The 13,342-nt window shown below is 40.5% G+C and overlaps 1 protein-coding gene across 1 annotated transcript; it reads left to right on the top strand.

Annotated features, from left to right (window-relative positions):
* Window positions 1-281: 281 nt before the first annotated feature.
* rdh10a (retinol dehydrogenase 10a) lies at window positions 282-12,621 on the top strand. Its single transcript, XM_084103401.1, has 6 exons — window positions 282-987; window positions 2,088-2,323; window positions 9,320-9,418; window positions 10,595-10,740; window positions 11,065-11,196; window positions 11,292-12,621. The coding sequence occupies exons 1-6, from the start codon at window positions 699-701 to the stop codon at window positions 11,413-11,415; spliced, it is 1,026 nt and encodes a 341-aa protein (XP_083959527.1). The 5' UTR covers window positions 282-698; the 3' UTR covers window positions 11,416-12,621.
* Window positions 12,622-13,342: the final 721 nt, after the last annotated feature.

The raw sequence follows: 13,342 nt of genomic DNA, 5'->3' as shown, positions 1-13,342 counted from the left end.
AAATGTACACCTGTTATTTTGCTTGTACTTGCTCTAAGTAAAAAAACACAGAAAATCGCTCAATATTCATTGATATGCATTAAATATATTAATTGAAACATACGTCTATACGCTTTGAAAATACAACCACAGTCAGACACTGTTATAACACATCCATTCTGTTTCCCAAACGTCCACAGCTGATGTAAATTTGCTGATGCACAGCTAAATAGATGTAAATTTTAATCAGGCATCTGGGCCAATCACTCTGTTGGGTCCTGTGGAGAGGGGCTGGTTTAAATAGAGCGCGAGGAGCATCAGCGGTTCTGAAGAGATCAGGCTGGAGTCTGTCTCAATTTCGCTCACTGGCAGCCGACGCGCGCATCCGTGCCGGAATACGATAGCTTTCATACGGGCATTCGCTGGTGGGAGACTCGGTTGTATTTATCCACACTTGAAGCGTTAAAATAGTGCTTTTATGTGTGATGCTTATATTCTGAAGTTTTAATGCGTTATCTTATACGATTTTATATATGTATATTAGTAGTTGTTTGACAGTTGGGGTTAATTGGATGTTCACCCCATTGCCTTTTTAAATAGGCGGATGGTTAAAGAATACATTAAGTGCTAATGGTAGCAGCACACCAGCAAAACTCAGGTTGTTTAGTCTTTTAACTACGTTCATCTTTATTTAAAACAAAGTCGCAGCGGCATTAGACATGATGATGAACATTGCAGTGGAGTTTTTCGTGGTCATTCTGAAAGTTCTCTGGGCCATCGTGATGGCCGGACTTAAGTGGCTCATACGGCCGAAGGAGAAGAGCGTAGCGGGACAGGTGTGCTTGATCACCGGGGCGGGCGGCGAACTTGGGCGGCTCTTCGCGAAGGAGTTCGCCCGGCGCCGGGCTACACTGGTGCTGTGGGACATCAACAGCCACAGCAATGAGGAGACTGCGGAGATGGTGCGGCAGATCTACAGAGAGGAAGACAACCCGATGTCCAAAGAGGGTAAATAGGAGGATTTAATTTTTATGTTTATCTAATTAGTATATTTATCTCAGGCAGCTTATAGGTAGGTTTATGTATTTGTAGGTATTTAAGCTTGTTTTGTGTGTGTGTGTAGTCTTGAATGTTTGCCTTTGATGTATAAATTAAAGACAAAATGTCCAATAAGCAGAACCAATTTTTGTTTTTTTTAACTTTAACCCCCTTATTGGCATAATAGCTAAATAATCATCATATGACTACTACAAACATAATATGTAAGAACTTTCTATGTTGAGTATTTTAATATAAATTATATTTCATATTTATTATATATTAAAGTATAAAAATGTTTTAATTTATTTTTATTATTGACATTAAAGGGATAGTTCACACAATTTTAACCCTCAAGTTGTTCTTAACATGTTAGAATTTCTTCTGCTGAACACAAAAGATATTTTGATGAATGTTGGTAACCAGACAGTCATTGACTTCTGTATTAAATTGTTTTCCTGCTATGGCAGTCAATGGCTATCGTCAACTGTTTGGTTACCAACATTCTTTAAAATATCATATTTTGTGTTCAACAGAAGAAAGAAACTCATACAGGTTTAGAACAACTGGAGAGTGAGTAAATGATGACAGAATTTTCATTTTTGGGTGAACTATCCCTTTATGTTGTTGCGCTCTGGGTTGTCAATTATTATCATTTTATTTATTTATTATTGTTAATCTTAAAATCCTACGTGAATGAATGGCTCTAAACTTTTGTTTACCTATGAACACCATTGTTTTCTGTTGAACGCAGTGGTGCAATGGTGTTTTTGTGTGATATTCATTAGAGACCCACCAGTTGGTGCCATCTATCGGTAGACCTGATATTAAACAACCAGTTATCGGTCTGTCTCTAAATATTAGGCTGTAGTCTTACCTATCATTGCAATTATCTTGGTTAAATAATCATTCAAAATATCATTGGCTACTTGGTGGAGATTTTTCCCCAAATGCTATCAGACTCTGAATCCATTAAATTGTTGGAATCAAATGAAGCTTGAGGAAGTTGCACAGGAAAGTTGTGGTTTTCTGTATCTCGGATGATGACGATCTAATGTGTTTCTCCTAAGGAGCTGTCGATGGCGTGGAAGAGGTCCCTCCGTTTCAGCCGCAGGTGTATACGTACGTGGTTGATGTGGGCAAGAGGGAGAGCGTGTACTCCATAGCAGAGAAAGTGCGCAGGGAGGTCGGTGAAGTGGACTTGTTGATCAACAACGCTGGTGTTGTGTCCGGCCACCACCTGCTGGAATGCCCCGATGAGCTGATCGAGAGGACCATGGTGGTGAACTGCCATGCACACTTCTGGGTGAGTCTAGTTTTACTTTGCCACTGCTCAACTGTATACTGCAATATCCAATAGTGTAACCAGACATTTAAAAGTCAATGTGCCTCAACCGTATGGCTCTTTTTAAGTGGGGAAAACACAGAGGAATGTCCTCTTTTAGTGATTGTGCTATATCACATGATGCCACTGTTCATGCACCCATCTGTTCAGCACGTACTCATTTCTCTGCTCTGGTATTTGTGCTTGAGCCAAGTTGGAAAGCAAACATCTTTTGCTCCATGCATGTTCATAATAAATTGACTTGTATGCTAAAAAAGCACTGTTTATTCTTTCAAAATCAGTTGCATCAACCACTTAGAAGCTCAGTCGTTTAATCCATCTGGTGTTGAGTGCAAACAAATGTCTGTCATCTGAGATGGGCCACCCCCCCTTAAAACACTCCAATAAGTTTAGCATATTCCTCATGTAATCACCCCTGTCCTGTCTGGCCCTTTCTCTTTTAGTCTGTCATCCATTTGTTTCCATTCGTTCCTTTGTTTGTGGCAGCCAATATTAATATTTACGGCTCAGTCTGGATGTACTGCAAAAGTAGACATCCACAGGCTGTGAGATTATGAGGATCTGGCACGCGTTCAGGAAGAATATCAGTATGGGAGCTGATCTAGGATCAGATTACCCTCTCTGACTTCATCAATTTCAGTCCCTGTGAGTTATAACATCAGAACTGATCTTAAAACCATACTTCCACTCGGAGAGGTTTTATTAACGTGCCCCCTGTCGTTTCAACATTGTCCTCTCCAAAAGCTCCCTGATCTGTGGATATAAACAAGCTCTGAGCAAGACAACTCCAGCAGGGGGGTTTAGTAAGATCACCAGGAACAATCTGCTCTCCCTTGGTTTGTTAATTTAAAGCCCATTGAAGAGCACATCCTGCCTGGGGAAGTACCATTTGGACGAGTCCATTCTCACTTGGCCTCGCTAATTAACCTCTTTCCAGTAAATGCGTAAAAGGCCTGTCTGTAGTTTGCATTGTTTTGAGACCACCTTGTGGGGCGAGCTGTAGTAGGACAGTTTGTTTTAAATCATGCTGCTAAAGTCACGTTGTGGAAAATTGTGAATTCTTTTTTTTTTGCATGTGACTGTTGGGGATATTAATATTTTAATGATTAGCATGGCAGGACGGTTAAAGGGATAGTTCACCGAAAAATAAAAATCATAATCATAATTTACTCACCCTCAAGCTGTACATAAAATATATTTTGAAGAATATGGGTAACCAAACAGTTGATGGACCCCATTGACCCAAAAACTGTTTGGTTACCCATATTCTTCAAAATAGCTGCTTTTGTTTTCAGTCGAATAAGGAAATGCATACAGGTTTGGAAGAACTTCAAGGTGAGTAAATTATGAATTTTTTGAGAAGTGAGAGCTTACATCACCCCAGACCCCCTGGAAAACAAATATATTAATAAATATTGATGGGCCTTTTACACTGACTAAATGTTTTTTGATGGCCTTGGAGTGTTAAGATCTCACATTACGATATCACGCTTCGTTTTACAAGGGAAGAATTTTATTAAATTGGCAAATGTGAATGAGCACATCCTAAACACTGGAAGTCCTTTTTTTAATGAAGCATGAAAATGCCTGGACACAAACTGAGCTTAAGTGTAACAGCATGTTGTTTGCCATCTATTTTTTTATTATTCTTTTCACTTTCTTTTTTTTTAACTTGGAAGTTGTTCAGTGTAAGCCGCAGTGGTGCTGCAGCAGATGCACTTGTTAGTGGTAGAGTTGGGATTCTCATTAAGGTTTTTGGTTGTTTGCTTAAGCTTTATGCAATGCATGGTTTCTTGTGGGGGATTATGATGAAAGCAGAGCTTAATCATTAAGGACAGGCAAGGAATACCAAGCGGAGGATGTGGTCATTAAAGCCACAAGCCAGCTGAATAGAAATGCACCAACACTGCTTTTCCTCTTTCTCTTTCACACAAACATGTTCTCTTAATTGGTTGCTGCTTGCATGTGGTTTGTAACATTGCAAGACCACTTTTTTTTCCGTCTCCCTATTTACAACTCATTTTGTGTTGGCATGTTTTGTACAGAAAGGATGTTTTAAATATGCATGCTTAATGTTATACCTAGCGCTGACACTTAAATCAATAGGTATGGGATAAACTGTTTTTACACTTCAGTAGTTGCGTTAGACTTTCTCATTGTCCGTAACTTTGATGGACAGGGTCAAATTGTTTTTTCCACAGTGACAGTGGAGGACACTAAAATACCACCTAAACAGGCAAATATGAACAACGCAATATTACAAAATACAATTACTATTAAAATATGAACAAAACATGTTACAAATGAACTGAACTGAACTAAACTCAATCAACTTTCTGTATCTGCCTGAACGTTGTCTGTTTGTCTTTCATCCTCCTCCGCATCAGTCCCTCTTTTTTTTTTTTTCACCTCTTTTATTAATGACATCACAACTATTTGGCCGTGTGAAATAAACTTTTCACACTCTGCTGCCGTGACATTTTTGCAATTGTATGCACGCTCGCCACCAACTAGACATGGGTGGGAATTACAGTTACAAGTTACAATATATCACCTTCAGTGTAATCTGTCAAAATGAAAGACGGCATTCAGATTTTTCCATCACTGCTAAAAAAAGTCAATGATGGAAAATAACTTTAATTTTAATATTGAAATTTTCTTTCTCCCCAGTAACACCTACTTGATGTGTCCAGCCCAATGTATTTTAATCAGAAATGCGTCAACATAGACAAGAAAACTCTGGTCAAGCCATTTCATGGGGTCTTTAAGCTGTCCATAATGTGCTAATATGGCTTCCAGGTGTGTCCATTTCTTTGTCCACACTGGAACGAGAATTTTTTTTTTTTTTCGCCTTAATGGATTTCAGATATTTGTTTTATCCATTGAGTATTTTTCAGAGAGTTGTAGCCACTGCCTTCCAAATCTTTTTACTTTATATAAACCCTTTCTTCTGGTCATAGTGAAGTTAAGCCTGTCTTCACAACAGGTCCATGTCATCCTCTTAAAGAGTCTTAAACATGACCTGGCAGCCGGTTCAGCGCCTTCATTTCAACGGTCTGCTGTGTTTCGAAACTCTTCAGGCGCGAAGGGCAAACTCCAGATGGACATCATCTTTATTTTGTTGGATAGCATGGTGGGAATGTAACAAAACTGGAGGAGCCAACAGGAAGTGAGGCCATTATCTCTTCCAGGCTGTCTGTGCTCAGCTGAGGCCCTTCACTCTTTCCGTACTTACAGCTGTGTTTGAGTCCCAGGACCCGTGAGTTTTCTTCAGACCGACTTGAGAATAGCCGGTAGGAGTGGCACTGTGGTGGACTGACTGGTACTTGGCGAAGTAAAAATTTAAGTGATGCAAATGACCAGATTTAGTGTCTAGTCAGATTTGGAAAGCTGACCGAAGTAAGCTTCTCTTTTTCCTCTCTGACGTTGACCCCATAATGGGCGATATGTGAGCAGTGCATTCCACACCTGGGCGCAATGGTGTCCGTGAAAGCCTCCTAGTTGCTAAGTGAGCATGGTTGAAGCAAAAGACTCAGGGCTGTCCCTAGAGAAAAGCATCAAGGGATAGAGAGTCTTGTACACAAGCTTGCTGGTAATGGGGAGCTGCTGCCTGACCCACTTATATGACAATTGCTTTCTTGTCTAGGGATCAGCTTGACAAGATGCCAACCGACAGGAGCCAAGTTCTCCAGCCTGCATTCCTGCTAGACCAGGAGAAAGGGTGCAGCCAGGCAGAAGGGTCTTACTTGAGTAGTTTTAGATGGTCTTGCTCAAGATCAATGCACCTGTACCCGTTATTTGATTTGGGGCTGCTTATATTTGAAGAGCTCCCAGCCAACAAGATTCACCAGTGGCTTTATTTGGCTTATTTAAATAAGGTTAAACAGCTATTGTGGTTTTCAAACTGATTCCATAGATCCAGCCCCCCATTTTAATGAGACATCAGCAATACAGTAGTTAGCCCCCACTTCATTTTCTGAGGGCTGTACATCAATCTGGCCAATGCTTTGCTACATTTCTCTGGTCGGTCCACTTTCTTCTAATTAACGGCCATCTGGGCTATTATGTGTGACAATATTTGTGCATATTCCTATTGGTCAAACATTAGCACTAATCCAGGCTGACACGGCAGCTGTGAAGAGCTTTGTGATGAGCAAAGCACTTGCGCTTGTATCAATTAGAGAGCACAACAGGCATAGAACCACTGCAAGGGCCAAGGAAGCTCTCTGCTGTTGGAAGTTAATTTAGCGTAAACTCAGGCGCTGAGAAGCAATTACGGAAGCTATGAATTAAGACATGAACTTCTGTTCGGTTTCACACATTTTGTGTCTGAGAGGTCAACAAGGCCATGCCCACATCAGTGCCGGCCCCCTCATTCCATAGCGGATTGGGTTTTTACAAAGACTCAGCCATTTCTGCTCATTTGTGCAAGTTCAGAGATTATGGGGTGATGGACTAATGGTCAAGGGGGTGAGCTGGTAATGTTCGGTTTGATTTGGCCAGGCCTAGCTACTTGATCAAATCATTGGGTTGATTACAATACCAACCCAGTTGTTTGACCAAATCAAACCCAACATTATCAGCCTAGTTTCTTAGCCAATCAAACTTGAAATTACCAGCACAGTTACTTTGCCAGTCCAGTTACTTGACTAATGTTGAGTTTGACTGGTCATGTTGAGTTTGGTAACATTGGGTTGATTTACCAGCCTATTTTCTTGACCAAAATCAAACCCAACATTACCAGCCCAGCTACATGAAACATTGAGTTTGATCGATCAAGGAGTTAGAGGTTGTAATGTTGCTGGTTTGGTATATTCCACCCTTGAACTGCCTAATTGTTAGGATCCAAGGTGGTCCATGTACAGTAAGTTTTTGATAAAGTGTTTGATAAGACAAAAATCACAAAATAATTGTAGATTGAATTAACTTATATGGTGTGCTTATCCAATGACTCCATAAAATGCTTTCCCATGTTAATGAATGTTTGTCTCTTTCTCCACATCACATTTTCATTCATAGCTTTTATTCCAGTGTGCAAGTTGAATGGCTTCAAGTTCCGCAGCAAGGGTCATTTAACGTATTTCCCATTAGATGCAAGAGAGACTTTCGATTGCCTGAATCTTGACTTTCTGTCTCGTATCATGCTAGTCTAATCTGTCTTATTGGCAGCAGAACATAGTCTAAACTCTCCAAATCACATTTTAATACTGTAGATTGCAGCATTTGGAAGATGTTGGCATTTGTGCACTACAGGCCCGATTTATCCTAATGCTTCATTTGCACGCATACTTATCATCAGTTTTGCATGCAAGGCACAAGTACAGATTCAAACCGGTCCAAGTCTGCTCCCTTGAAGGAACCCCCAACACAATGAGATGAATATTAAGAGCAATTTTACACTTAATGCACTGGAAAAATACACAGTTTACTCTTAACGTCAGGGATTAAATGCCTAGCATGTGGACCGCAGCGCTCAATTGCACGAGTGGATTGCCTCATGAGAGTGAAGTCAGTGGAAGTAAATTTGAGAGATTCCAGTTCCATATTTCAACATGTCAAGATGACGTGTTGAGACGACTGGCAGAGGTGTGAAATGCACACAGAGCCGTGCAAGATAGTACCATTCTCAAGCGTGGCCAAGGTCCTTTTCAACTGGGCATGTTTATAAATGGTGATATCATTGAAGGCCTCTGGAAGGGGCTCTGTTGTTCTTGGCACTCACACGTTTTTCTTTTTCATAGCATGCTTCGTGTTCCATTGAGGTTTGACTATAAAGCCACAGGCGGTTCTGTGGGGCTTGTACGGCAAATCCTTTCTAAGAGAGCAGTAAATGGATGACGCCGGTCATGTTTTTCATCATTATTGTGTCCACCCCCTCACTTCCTCTGGGTCTGAAGAGAATGGAAGATGAGGCACGATTGTGTGTGTGTGTTTTTTTTTTTTTAAATTCACTCTGTCTTTTGTCCAGCCGGGATCGGCGAAAGTGGAAGATGACTTTGATTCATTGCATGAAAGAAACTGTCAATAACAGCCAGGCAAGATGTCAGAGCAGCTGAAAAACGTTAACAAATCTAGTCCAGAAGTGTTCAGTTAGTACAGTTAGTAACTTGTTGTATTATCTTCTACATTTTAAACAAAGCATTTATTTGCACCCGTCATTACTAACTAATGTGACTTTTTATGGATTGTTTGTTGTTTTGAGTAGGATCTTTTCAGTATGGTTTACAAAACCTAAAAGATTACAGTTCAACTCTTTGATTGTCACAGTGGTTAACAAACTTTAGTTTATTTTTACATATTTATCGGGTGGACTTCCTTTAATCGTTCCAATGCTAATGTGTAATCCAGGCTAAAAGGTGGTGTTTGTTTCCCATCTTTGTTGACCTACAGCGGTGGTGTTGTGGTCTTTAGGCGTATTGTGGTGACAGTGGTGAGTGAGTACGCCGCTCTGGCTTTGTGCTCTTGATACTGAGATGCCACTCTTGGGACCAACTCGTTGTGAGAAAAGGAAACCACAGACAAACCACTTGTTGTGAACTTGCAAGTGGTCTTTTCACCTTTTTAATAAGCCATTTCAGACCAATACGAAACCAGACCAAAGTCTGGTGCAATACTTCATCCATTAAAGTAGTTTGCTTCCCATCCAAGTTAAACCTCCATGTCGGAAATGAAAACTTTCTCAAAAACTAGTACTACCAAAACAAATTGAGCTGTACATAAATTAATCTCTTAAGTGCATGTGGAAAGCAAGCTCCCTGTAAATGGCCTTTAAGACTGTAATGGAATTGTGTTTCTAAACTCCCCCAGCAGGATGAGGGAGATGAGTGTTTAGTCTCAGTGAATTATTAGTCAGAGAGGAGGAAAAAAAACGGATCAAAGGGCTTTGGCAGAGACGAACAGCAAAATAACTGTCTTTGTCCCCCCTCCCCTTCCCTTCTCTCTCTCTTCCTCTTCCAGACCACCAAGGCATTTCTTCCCAAGATGCTAGAGATGAACCATGGCCACATTGTGACAGTTGCCAGTTCACTGGGCCTTTTCAGCACAGCTGGTGTGGAGGTTAGTACATTGCATCCATCACATAAATCTATTGGCAGACTGAAATAAAAAGAGAGCGTGTTTGGAGAGTCTCAGCACGTTGGCTCGCCGTGGCATGGAAATTCGACGCGGCGCACAGCACGCCTAGCACTCCACGCCAATTAAGGAGCATGCTAACACTGAGAGATGCTTAGAGGTTTCTCTGGGCCTACCTGCTGCATAGACAAAATTCCCATGATCCATTGGGGGTTCACACATACTGTGAATATTGTGCACTTACTCCATTAACTCCAATGGGTACAGAGATGTCTGTGCTTTTTAAAGTGTGTTTTTGAAGTAATAGTCAATTGATATATCAGCTCTTGAATTACAGATGTCAGTTAAAATATTTAATAAGTGCGTGTATATATTTAATTCACACTGCACTGTCATTTCTTAGACATTCCAAGACCCAACAAACGTCGACCGAACGTGTTCAATTGGCGAAAACAAGCATAGACCGAAGGCAACAGTGGTAATGCACTGATCCAACAAAACACAAGTGCCGTTGGTCGCCATCTATCGGTTCAGTGTGAGCTCTTTACATGTTGCTAGACAGAATTGCTAAACACTTTTCCAAAATTATATCTCTCATTGGTACTGGTGTAGCATTAAAGTCACTTTTAATCTGTTAAACCAGCCTGTGTATATGAGGGATCTCTTAGAGTTTAGCACATGTACAATCCTCTTCTTTCACTGCTGTCCAAACTGGTGTAATTTTTCCCAGCAGCCTTTTGGGGAAACATTTCTTTCTTTTTTTTTTTTTTTTTGTTAGCTGTACGTGTACTTCTGTTTTACAAGCCCTCATCTTTACTCTCACTTCAAAGGGTCCCAGAAGCCCAATCACACTGTCTGACCTATTATGTTTCCTTGAATGTGACTTTTTATGGTTCGCATTATTGGAGTGACTCAAGCCGCTGTGAGCCCCTTTATTCCAGAGTGTTTATCTACACGCATCTGTGTTTGCCCACTCTGTTCTGAAGATCCTGTTCACCGCGAACCACATCAAAACCCTCCCATGCGGCTCTACCTATACTCCATACACAACAAAAGAATGCTAATGAAACCGTAGATCCCAGCGCTCCCATGCTATTACAGGGAAAACTGCCTCGGGAAGCTTGATAATGTTCACCAAACTCCGTTTCCTCTTGGTTTCAGGATTACTGCGCTAGCAAGTTTGGTGCCATCGGCTTCCACGAGTCCCTGAGCCACGAAATCAAGGCTTCGGAGAAGGACGGTATCAAGATGACGTTGGTGTGTCCTTACCTGGTGGACACGGGCATGTTCAGAGGATGCAGAATAAGGTAAAAGAAAGGAGCCGTCCAAATGTTAAGATTGGGTTTCAGATGGACACTAAAGGAGCGAACGACACAATGCGTATCTAGTTCGAGTAGACATTGCTTAACAACAGTCAGGGTAGCTTTGCTTGTGGCCTCTCATGTCACTGTCAGCTTGGGTTTTCATGCGCACAATAGGGGCTTCCACTTGAATAAGGTGCATGCTGGATCTGTTTCCACTCAATAATGACTTGCTCTGACTGGCTAAGCACTTTGGGCTGACTTTATTAAACAAAGACGACTCTTAATCATCATGTTTGCTTTCTTTTTTTTTCCGCCTGGGTTGGTCAGGAAAGAGATTGAGCCGTTTCTCCCTCCATTGAGACCAGAGTTCTGTGTGACACAGTCCATGAGGGCCATCCTGACAGACCAGCCCATGATCTGCACGCCTCGCATTGTATACATGGTCAACTTTATGAAAAGGTGGGTATGGGTGGTCTCAAAACTGGAGTTTGAAATGATTCCAGATTGTCGGGAAACAATCAGTAGTAACATTCCCATTTGTTTTTGTTTTATAGCATTTTGCCCTTCGAAGCAATCGTGTGTATGTACCGGTTCCTGGGTGCAGATAAGTGCATGTACCCCTTCCTTGCTCAGAGGAAAGAGGCGATGAACAACAACGAGGCAAAGAATGGGATCTAGAGGGCGCCGTTTCCAACCCACAAGGGTACATTTCTAACCCGCATGAGGATAAGACCACTGAGAGGGCAGAAGGAAGTGAAAAGACTGCGTTTAGACTGGTGCACTTGCATTTGGCAGATGCAAAGGTTTACCATATTGTTCCTCTGGAACAAAGAAAGCTGTGTACTACACTAAGGATTTATTTGTTGATTTTATGTGTTGTCATTTATTAAAGTTTGTTCCATCTATATACTGTGTCAATAGTTTTGAAATCATACATGAGCTATTCAGTAATTAACTATTTACGTAATGTAGTCACCAGCATTATCTAGCGTCTTTGTGAAACTATACAGTATGTTACTGTACGAACAGTAAATTCTTGTCACTTTTTTGTTTCGTTTGTGTGTAGACATGCACTGTATTTACTTTCCTCTACACTGCCAACATTATCTACACCGTTCAATGTGGCACCACGCCACTCTGTTCCCCAATTCGATACATTAAAGGCAGCAGCAGGAGATCATGTGTCCGAAAGGGCCCAGTTATGAACCATGTGATGTTATAGATAAAATATTTTGCATTCTCCCCCCTCATTTCTTTTTGTTGACATCATGAGAAGTGGGTAAAACGCTGGTCTGTTTCCAGCTGCTGGTGGGAAGGAAATTTATTTTATTTTTTTTACTCTTTAATCTACAGAGGCATATAGTATTTTGTATATGTTAATGTCAATCTAAAGGGATGGCCTGATTTTCTTGTCATTGAATATATTTAGTATGTTGCCCATTTTGAACTTGTGCATCAACTGAAAAATACTGTTTTGGTTACATAATTTAGTTTTTTATAATTGATTCATTATGCAATTTCTAAAATGAATTTGAAATGGGATTGGGTAACATGCGGATGTTGTCGTCATCTGAATATGATGCATTTTCACATTTGTTAATTTAATGCTTTTCCTTTTTGTTTATGCAAACCTGAACCATTGAGTTTCCACAGATATTTTGTATGTTTAGGCAAAAAAATGACAAAACACATGAGTTTAAACTACATTCCAATAGGCATGTGATGAGCCTAAAATCTCTACCTCTTCATGTTTGCCATTTGTTAACAGTATGACATAAATACTCTTTGTAACTTTCCTAAAGAGTGCTCTATATAGGAGCACACAACATGGTTCCAATGTTTAGTGTCTCTACCTAACTTAAATTAATAAAATGATTTAGATTATTTGTTGTTGGTTTTTGTGTATTAGTCTAAACCGCCGTGTCTTTTCATAAGCCTGACTCTCAGCAACCGCAAAATATCAGCAAATGCCAGAAATTCCTAAGGAACTTGGCACAGAAAGCGAAGGTTTTAGTGTTTGCCAACTTTTCTAGCAAGTAAATTCCTGAGTGCATCCCTATAATAACTTCTACAGGCGCAAGAAACATGACATACTGCAACTAAAAGCCCACAGAACAGAAGGAAACTTCACTTTTAGGCAGCAGCAATATTGTCCATCATACAGCATATGGGTGGGACTTTGGGGTTAAATTGTTTGACTCAGATGTTCCATTCAAGCCAAAATGCCTGTTATCCTTAGTTGTGAAAGGGATTACGAAATGCATTTACCTCAAGAGAAAATGCATCACAGGAAGTAAGGAGGTCTTTCCTCTTTTGCTAAGCTTGTGATTGACCATGCTTCGTATTTACACTTCTACTACTGCTCGAGTGATTCATTAGTGATGAATCAGTGTCACAAAAACAGTGAAATGCATATACAAGGAGTTACTTTAAAATATGACAGACCTATTGCATGTCGAGTGGGCGTGGTGAACCAGAAAACAAGTCATAGTAAATGTCAGTTAAGGATTTGGACATTGACTGATGTTATTTAATATTTGAATGACATTAATTAGGTGGTTTACAAGCCCATTCATCTGCGCACAATTTCAAGATGATTTGCGAT

This window comes from Abramis brama (assembly GCF_963993115.1).
Source record: "Abramis brama genome assembly, chromosome: 24".
NCBI classification, from domain to species: domain Eukaryota; kingdom Metazoa; phylum Chordata; class Actinopteri; order Cypriniformes; family Leuciscidae; genus Abramis; species Abramis brama.
This window is presented reverse-complemented; position numbering and strand designations above follow the sequence as displayed.

What these genes read in the sequence shown, in the direction of transcription:
- rdh10a (XM_084103401.1), top strand. Translation starts at nt 699, where the DNA reads ATGATGATGAACATTGCAGTGGAGTTTTTCGTGGTCATTCTGAAAGTT. An exon ending in CAACCCGATGTCCAAAGAGG is followed by an intron (nt 988 to 2,087) that starts GTAAATAGGAGG and finishes GTTTCTCCTAAG; the next exon opens with GAGCTGTCGATGGCGTGGAA. An exon ending in TTCAGAGGATGCAGAATAAG is followed by an intron (nt 10,741 to 11,064) that starts GTAAAAGAAAGG and finishes TGGGTTGGTCAG; the next exon opens with GAAAGAGATTGAGCCGTTTC.